The following is an 8,406-nucleotide window of genomic DNA, read 5'->3' as shown; positions in this document are numbered from 1 at the left end:
GCCCCTTCACAGAGCAAACGTCTCCCTGTCTCCCTCCTAACCAGTGACGTCACGAATCCATAGGACCGGAAACGAGGCCGCGCCGGAAGTGGTGAGGCTCTGCCCGGTCCCAACATGGCGGCGGCGTTCAAGAAGGCGGCCAAAGCCGGGCAACGGCAGCACCGAGAGCGGAGCCAGGTATGTATCGTTTGTGTATATGTATCGTTTGTGGTGCTGGGGGAAGTGGGGGGAATTAGTCCTTCGCTTCCAGCGCCTGACGCTGCCCTTGTCTTCCCTCACAGCTCTCCTCAAGGAAGCACTTAGGCCTCCTCGAGAAGAAGAAGGACTACAAGCTCCGCGCTGAGTGAGTACAGGCCACGCCGTCTCCCTATGGACACCCCTCCCTCCTGTATGTGTATCATTGTGTTGTCGAAGGCTGGAATCATTGGCTTGTATGGCCATGTTCCAGAAGCATTCTCTCCTGACGTTTCGCCTGCATCCGTGGCATCCTCAGAGGTTGTGAGGTCTGTTGGAAACTAGGCAAGTGAGGTTTATATATCTGTGGAAAGTCCAGAGTGGGAGAAAGCACTCTTCTCTGCTTGTGGAAAGTGTGAATGTTGCAGTTGGCCACCTTGATTAGCACTAAATAGTCTTGCAGCTTCAAGGTCTGGCTGCTTAATAATAATAATAATAATAATTTATTTTTATATGGGGCCGGGCTGTGGCACAGGCTGTTGAGCAGCTGCAATAAATCACTCTGACCATGAGGTCATGAGTTTGAGGCCAGCCCGTCGTTGCTGACCTAGCAACCCGAAAGATAGTTGCATCTATCAAGTCGGAAATAAGGTACCACTTATTAAAAAAGTGGGGAGGCAAGGTTTACGACCTGGAATGAGGAAGTGCCATCAGAGTGGATGATGAAGCAGCTGCTCCCCCCTGTGGCCAGAATCGAACACCCCTCAGGAGAAGGTTAACTTGCCTGTCTGTCTCGGTCTCTGTTCGATTTGTTTATGGGCATTGAATGTTTGCCCTATGTGTGTATAATGTGATCCGCCCTGAGTCCCCTTCGGGGTGAGAAGGGCGGAATATAAATACTGTAAATAAATAAATAATATCCCGCTCCCATCTCCCCCAGGGGGACTTGGGGCGGCTCACATGGGGAACAAGCCCAGTGTCACATATAATAAACAATCATACATTAAGACCAATATAAATAATAAAACCATATAACAGCATAAAACAGGGGAGCCCCCGGTGGCGGAGAGGGTTAAAGTCTTGTGACTTGAAGGTTGGGTTGCTGACCTGAAGGCTGCCAGGTTCGAATCCCACCCGGGGAGAGCGCGGATGAGCTCCCTCTATCAGCTCCAGTTCTATGCGGGGACATTAGAGAAGCCTCCCACAAGGATGGTAAAAACATCAAAACATCCGGGCGTCCCCTGGGCAACGTCCTTGCAGACGGCCAATTCTCTCACATCAGAAGCAACTCAGGTTGCTCCTGACACGGAAAAGAGAAGAAGCATAAAACAGGATAAAACAGCACATCAAACAATGAGTCAGAGAATAGTGCAATATATATAAAGGTAAAAATTATACAGGCTCAATGTAAGGCTCATGATAAAATATAGGGTGATCAGGAAGACAGTAATCTCATTTAAAAATAAACTCAACAAGAGAGGAACATCGAGAAGGTGCGAAGGTTGCGACAACTACATCTCTAACTGGGGCTATTCAGTCAAAAGCATTTCAAAATAGCCATGTTTTGAGCCATTCTTTTACTTCCTAGGGGAATGCTTTCTTAGGAGATGTTAGCTGACCCTGATTGTTTCCTGTTTGGAAAGGAAGAAATCATGAAAATGAACAAAATTTGGCTACCAGTATTTTTAAAAACTCTAAAATCAAGACAGTAAATAAAGAGCAACACCTAGAAAACAGGGGAATTCCAGACAGGAAACAATTAGGGCCAGCTAACACTTCCCAACAAAGGATTCCCCCAGTCAGGAAGCAGCCAGACCTTGAACCTGAAAGACTATTCAATGCTAATTAAGGTGGCCGATGGCAACATTCACATTTGCCACAAACAGACAAGTGTTCTTTCTCCCACCCTGGATGTTCCACTTGCCTAATTTCCAACAGACCTCACAACTCCTGAGGATGCCTGCTTTAAATGCAGGTGAAATGTCAGGGGATTATGCTTCTGGAACATGGCCATACAGCCCAGAAAACTCACAGCAACCCTGTATCTGAATAGTTATATATGTGTGTCTGTGGAAACAGGGGCTTCTGGGGGCCGGAGCCCCACTCACTGCCTTGGAGGCAGGCTGAGCAGCCAGGAGAGAGCCTGCACTGGGCTGAACCTCCCAACTCTCCTTCTGTGGAGCCTCTGTGGCTGTGCTCAGACCAGAAGCCAGAAGGGTCTCTTGTGTGCCACAGGTGTGCTTTGCCTTGCCTTCCAGGGACTACCACAAGAAGCAGAATGCCCTCCGCGCCCTCCGCCGCAAGGCCCAGGAGAAGAACCCGGACGAGTTCTACCACCGGATGACGCGGGTGCAGCTGCAGGTGGGGCCCCAGCCCTGGCCTTCCTTGGGGGGGGGGGGGGCTCTGTGCCTGGATGAAGGAGGGGAGAAAGAGTGAGCCCTTCCAGGACCCATGGATATTTCCCATCAGCCGCCTTCTTGCTTGTCTGGGGAGGCAGGGTCCTTTCCAGGCCTTCTCTAGAGTGTGTCCCCTTCTTTCCTTCCTCCCTTTGCTCACTCATTGCCTCCCTTCCGCTGCCAGGATGGCATCCACTTGGAAAAGCCTCAGGAAGAGGAATGCACCCTGGAGCAGCAGAAACTGATGAAGACCCAGGACCTGAAGTACATCGAAATGAAACGAGTGGCGGAAGTCAAGGTGGGGAGTCTCCGGAGGAGCAGTGTCTGAGTAATGGCTTGACAGGTGCTCCATGCTCTGGGTCCGGAGGAAGCCCCCTCAGCTGGCTGTGCAAGCAGTGGGTCCCCATTTGGCTTCCAGGGAACAGGAAGAGATGGGGAGGGGGGGCTGTTTTGTTGTTGTCTTTTCCCCTGCTGGAGGGGAACAGCCTCTGCCTTTTATCCCAGGATCTGATCCCAGATTATTTACTTCAATTCTATACTGCTTTTCTCGCCCCTAGGGGGGGATTCAAAGCGGTGCACAGCATAATCAATGGCAGAATTCAATGCCTCACATATGTAAACATCAAATATCAAAGAACAACATATAGCAATAAAACAAAAACCATTAAAACTATAAAACTGTGATAGTAAGCACAGACACAATATCTGCTTTGAACTGGATTGTTTACACTGCCAGATAACCTGGGATAATCAAATAATCTTGGATCTTGGGATATAGGGCAGTATAGAAGGGCCCTAGAATGTTCTGCATCCAAATCTAGGCAGCCCCCCATCACACCTCCAGCCCCATTCTCTGCCATTCAAAGATTCCCAGCTTGGCTCTGAGGGTTTCCTCTTTCAATCTCTCTCTCTCTCTCTCTCTCTCTCTCTTCCTAGAAAATCGAAAGGTTGAAGTCAGAGCTCCACCTCCTGGAGGCAGAAGGAAAGCAGCCTAATAAGCACACGTTCTTCTTCGACACCAAAAGGGAAGGTGAGGCATGCGCGGGAGGTCCTTTGTACTTGCTCAGGAGCTGCTAGATCTGGAGCCATTCATTAGCTGGGAATGGGGAGGGGGAAAGGACCACAGGCTCTGCCTCCCCTGCACCTTGGTCATAGCCGCCGGTGTCTGCCTGCTTTACTTTATTGTGTCTGTTCATTATACTATGTACAGTACTGTAATGCAGTTTCTGTTCCTGGGTTATAAATGCCATTTCCTAATTGGTGCTATAATGTTGTGTATGGATGTTTAATGGTTTTAATGCTTTTAATTTATACCTGTATGTTAGCGTTTAGTTATGATTTTTTAAATTATATGTACGTTGCGTACATATATGTATTATTTCCACCAGTAATATTTTGTAACCTCCCTTGATTCCCCCCCCCCCCCCAGGGTTGAGAAAGTCGGTATATAAATATAGTAATTAATTAATTATAAATGGCAGCCACAAAAACAAAATTTCTGGAGTAGAACAACTCCTTTCAAAGAAAATACCACACACTTAAACAGGAACAGATTTTTTTTCCAAATTTTGTTACATACTGTTTTTCACCTTGATTAAAGCAGCCTTAGCCAAAAGGAGATCCTGGAGATGCTTTAAAAATGTTAAACACAAAGGAAGAGGCAACTTGGACACTACTCCAGATTGGGAGCAGAACACAGTGGTTGAGGGGGTGGGTTGTCCTTCTGTCTGTGATGTTTTTGTGATAGAACAAACCCGGAATGCCTTAACCAAATAAGACTTTTATTTTGGTCCAGTGCGAGAGTTTGACATTGCTGCCCATCTGAACACGGCGCCTGAGCTGCTGGGCCGAGTCTACAACCGGCCGACCCTTGAAATGCTGAAGAAGGAGCCGATTCGTGGGGCGACTCTCCCAGTCCAGTTGCAGGTCTGTGGGGCTTGCGGCGTCTGCGAAGGGTCATGTTGGGCTTCCTTTGGGCTGAGAGAGTAGACCGAGTGCCTCTTCTATGCCACTGGGTCGACTGGTCCCCAGTTGGCAATTAAGACCCACCAGCCTCAGAAAAGACATGTTCCTGGTGGAGATAAAAGAGCTACCTGTTGCTCAGCCAGGCTGTGGGTGGTGGCAGGGCTGTCGGGGATGAGGCCTGGAGTTCAGGGGTTCTATTTGGATATAGCTGCCAGTCCTTCTCACCAGAGCCCCATGGTGCTCCGGGGGACCCACCACACAGTTGGATCAGGAAGCAGAGGGAAGCCGCTGGGGTTGAGCAACCAGGCGTGTGGGAGACACCTTTTGCGGAAAGAGAGGGACATGGCGCTAACCCAGGTCTGCCGCTGGGGAGAGGCGGCCCCACCCTCATCCCAGAGTGAATCCCAGGCAAGTCGGGGCTGGCGGGTTCCCTCCTCCTTCTCCAGAGGCTTGAGTCAGGCTTGGCTCCTGCCGGTGGGGCAAGTCGGGGCCAATCCCGAGGAGGAGGAAAAAGAAGAAGGCTGCTAATGAGCTCACACCTGCCTACCTCCTCTGCTGCTGCACTCACGGCCTCAATGGGACTGCTATCCGAGTACCATGGGAAGAAGAGGAGCCACTCCCCCCGAGGCTGCAGTGGAGCCAGGTCTGGGGGTAAAAGCTCCGGCCCCCTTAGCCCACTACTGCATCTACTCCAGAGTAAAAGGCAAACCTTTAACAGCCTCTCAGTGCATTTCCCTGATCAGAAAACCTTGGGCTGCTGGGAGGAGGCCCCTAGGAAATGGTGGAGAGGGTCTGGCAGCTGTGGAGACCCTTCCCAAGGAAGCCCTATGGAGGAAGTGCATCCACTGGGAACACTGTTGTTGATTTACAGTAGAGTCTCACTTATTCAACACTCGCTTATCCAATGTTTTGGATTATCCAACACATTTTTGTAATGTTTTCAATACATCGTGATATTTTGGTGCTAAATTCGTAAATACAGTAATTACTACATAGCATTACTGCGTCTTGAACTACTTTTTCTGTCAAATTTGTTGTATAACATGATGTTTTGGTGCTTAATTTGTAAAATCATAACCTAATTTGATGTTTAATAGGCTTTTCCTTAATCTCTCCTTATTATCCAACATATTCGCTTATCCAACATTCTGCCGGCCCGTTTATGTTGGATAAGTGAGACACTACTGTATTTCTTCTTTCCCCAGAGACCTTAAGGTGGCCCAGATAAATTAAATATAGCCAATAAATAAATAAATAAAAATAATAATAATAAAATCACAATCTGCCAACTGCAAAAGGCCACCCTACTGGGATCTGCACGCATCATCCAAAAATACATCACACAGTCCTAGACACTTGGGAAGTGTTCGACTTGTGATTTTGTGATATGAAATCCAGCATATCTATCTTGTTTGCTGTGTCATAATAAAATAATAATAATAATGCCCCTGGTGGTGCAGCGGGTTAAACCGCTGAGCTGCTGAACTTGCTGGCCAAAAGGTCGGCAGTTCGAATCCGGGGAGCGGAGTAAACTCCCGCTGTTAACCCCAACTTCTGCCAACATAGTAGTTTGAAAACATGCAAATGTGAGTAGATCAATAGGTACTGCTCTGGCGAGAAGGTAACGGTGCTCCATGCAGTCATGCCGGCCACATGACCATGAAGGTGTCTAAGGACAACGCCGGCTCTTTGGCTTAGAAATGAAGATGATCACCAACCCCCAGAGTCAGACAAGATGAAACTTAATGTCAGGGGAAAACCTTTACCGTTACTAATGATAATAATCCAGTCATTAAAAAATCCTATTAAAACACTACTGAGCTAGAAGTGTCTAGGAGGGTTTCAAATGTAACAGTGGGGTAAACACTTATCTCTTATCTGTCTTTCTCTAGAAATTGGCCCGCCAGAGGAAGAGTCAGTACAATCTGCTGAGGCAACGCATTGAGCGGGAACGAGAGATGTTTGTTGTTGCACAGAAGCTCCAGACAAGGAAGGATCTCTTGGTGAGGAGGGGCCGTTATGGGGAGGGCCTTGCTCACCCCCTTTGAACTCCCCAGGCTTTGCTGTCGCTATTGGGCAGCGGCCGTTCAGGCAACGTCATCAGGGTGGGTGCCCAGGAATGGGGAGAACACCCCCACTTGCTGACGAGAAAGCCTTGGAGGTCCTTCTCCATATGTAGTTGTTTTTCTGACCCCTCCCCTGTCCTTTCCTTTCAGGACAAGACGCAGAAAATGAAGGTGAAGAAGGAAACTGTCAACCGGCCGGCCATTTACAAATTCAAGCTCCAGCGCAAACGCTGAGAGTGTCCTTGGGCCTCAAGTGGAATTGAGGACTGTGGGTTGAAGATCTCTGTGACCCCCACCCCAGCCCCACTGTGTGGACCCCCTCTATTTTTTAAAATAAACACCTGATGCTAAGACCTTCCTCAGACTCTTCAGTGGGAAAGGATGTGGGCTGCAGGGAGGGGGGGTCTGAGAGACACCCCGCTGGACAAGTCTCTTGAGAGAAAACCCATCAACCCACCCCCACAAGGCCAGTTGGGAGAGGGATCTATGGATTATCCACTGGATGGCTAGATCACTCCTGTGTCTTTAGAAAGTGGCTTGGCTCAGCGGAGGAGCCTTTCCATGGGATGGGCAGCAGAGGGCGCCAGTGCTCTGTGGACATGGGCTGCCACAGAATTATTGTGAGTTTTCCGGACTGTATGGCCATGTTCCAGAAGCATTCTCTCCTGACATATCGCCCACATCTATGGCAGGCATCCTCAGAGGTTGTGAAGTATGTTGGAAACTAGGCAAGTGGGGTTTATATATCTGCAGAATAGTGCCTAGTGTGGGAGAAAGAACTCTTGTCTGTTTGAGACAGGTGTGAAAGTTTCAATTGGCAACCTTGATTACCATTGAGTAGCCTTTCAGCTTCAAGGTCTAGCTGCTTCTTGTCTAGGGGAAGTGTTTGTTGGAAGGTGTTAGCTGGCCCTGATTGTTTCCTCTGTTGTCTGAGTGTTGTTCTTTATTTAGTGTCCTGATTTTAGAGTTTTTAAAATAGTGGTAGCCAGATTTGTAGGGAGCCCCTGGTGGTGCAGCTGAACTTGCAGACTGAAAGGTTGGTGGTTCGAATTTGGCTTTGAAGCTGCAATGCTAATCAAGCTGGCCAATTGCAACATTCACACTTGCCTCCAACAGACAAAATTCTTTCTCTCACCCTGGACATTCCACATACAGTAGAGTCTCACTTATCCAAGCCCCGCTTATCCAACCCTCTGGATTATCCAAGCCATTTTTGTAGTCACTGTTTTCAATATATCGTGATATTTTGGTGCTAAATTCGTAAATACAGTAATTACAACATAAAATTACTGCATGTTGAATTACTTTTTCTGTCAAATTTGTTGTATAACATGATGTTTTGATGCTTAATTTGTAAAATCATAATCTAATTTGATGTTTAATAGGCTTTTCCTTAATCCCTCTTTATTATCCAAGATATTCGCTTATCCAAGCTTCTGCCGGCCTGTTTAGCTTGGATAAGTGAGACTCCACTGTATATACATAAAATGGTATATTTATATTACATGCAATATTACTAATAATATTGCAATATAGTTGTATAATATAATATATTGTATGTATATATGTAAACCGCCCTGAGTCCCTTTCGGGGTGAGAAGGGCGGGATATAAATGTCGCTAATAAATAAATAAATATAAACTCCACTTGCCTAGTTTCCAACAGACCTCACAACCTCTGAAGATGCCTGCCATAGATACAGGCGAAACATCAGGAAAGAATGCTCTGGAACATAGCCATACAGCCTGGAAAACTCACAGCAACCCAGTGATTCTGGCCATGAAAGCCTTCGACAGCATATTGGG

The 8,406-nt window shown here is 47.6% G+C and overlaps 1 protein-coding gene across 2 annotated transcripts; it reads left to right on the top strand.

Moving 5' to 3' along the window:
• The first annotated feature begins 20 nt into the window (after positions 1–20).
• On the top strand, positions 21–6,952 carry utp11 (UTP11 small subunit processome component). Of its 2 annotated transcripts, XM_062962510.1 has the most exons (9): positions 21–177; positions 282–343; positions 2,433–2,535; positions 2,755–2,868; positions 3,507–3,600; positions 4,366–4,496; positions 4,764–4,943; positions 6,428–6,538; positions 6,752–6,952. In XM_062962510.1, the coding sequence occupies exons 1-9, from the start codon at positions 115–117 to the stop codon at positions 6,833–6,835; spliced, it is 942 nt and encodes a 313-aa protein (XP_062818580.1). In that variant the 5' UTR covers positions 21–114; the 3' UTR covers positions 6,836–6,952. The 2 variants fall into 2 exon arrangements, with proteins under 2 accessions (XP_062818580.1, XP_062818581.1); XM_062962511.1 differs by lacking the exon at positions 4,764–4,943 and having other exon boundaries at positions 22–177.
• Positions 6,953–8,406: the final 1,454 nt, after the last annotated feature.

This window comes from Anolis carolinensis, unplaced genomic scaffold (genome assembly GCF_035594765.1).
Source record: "Anolis carolinensis isolate JA03-04 unplaced genomic scaffold, rAnoCar3.1.pri scaffold_10, whole genome shotgun sequence".
Lineage (NCBI taxonomy): Eukaryota > Metazoa > Chordata > Lepidosauria > Squamata > Dactyloidae > Anolis > Anolis carolinensis.
This window is presented reverse-complemented; position numbering and strand designations above follow the sequence as displayed.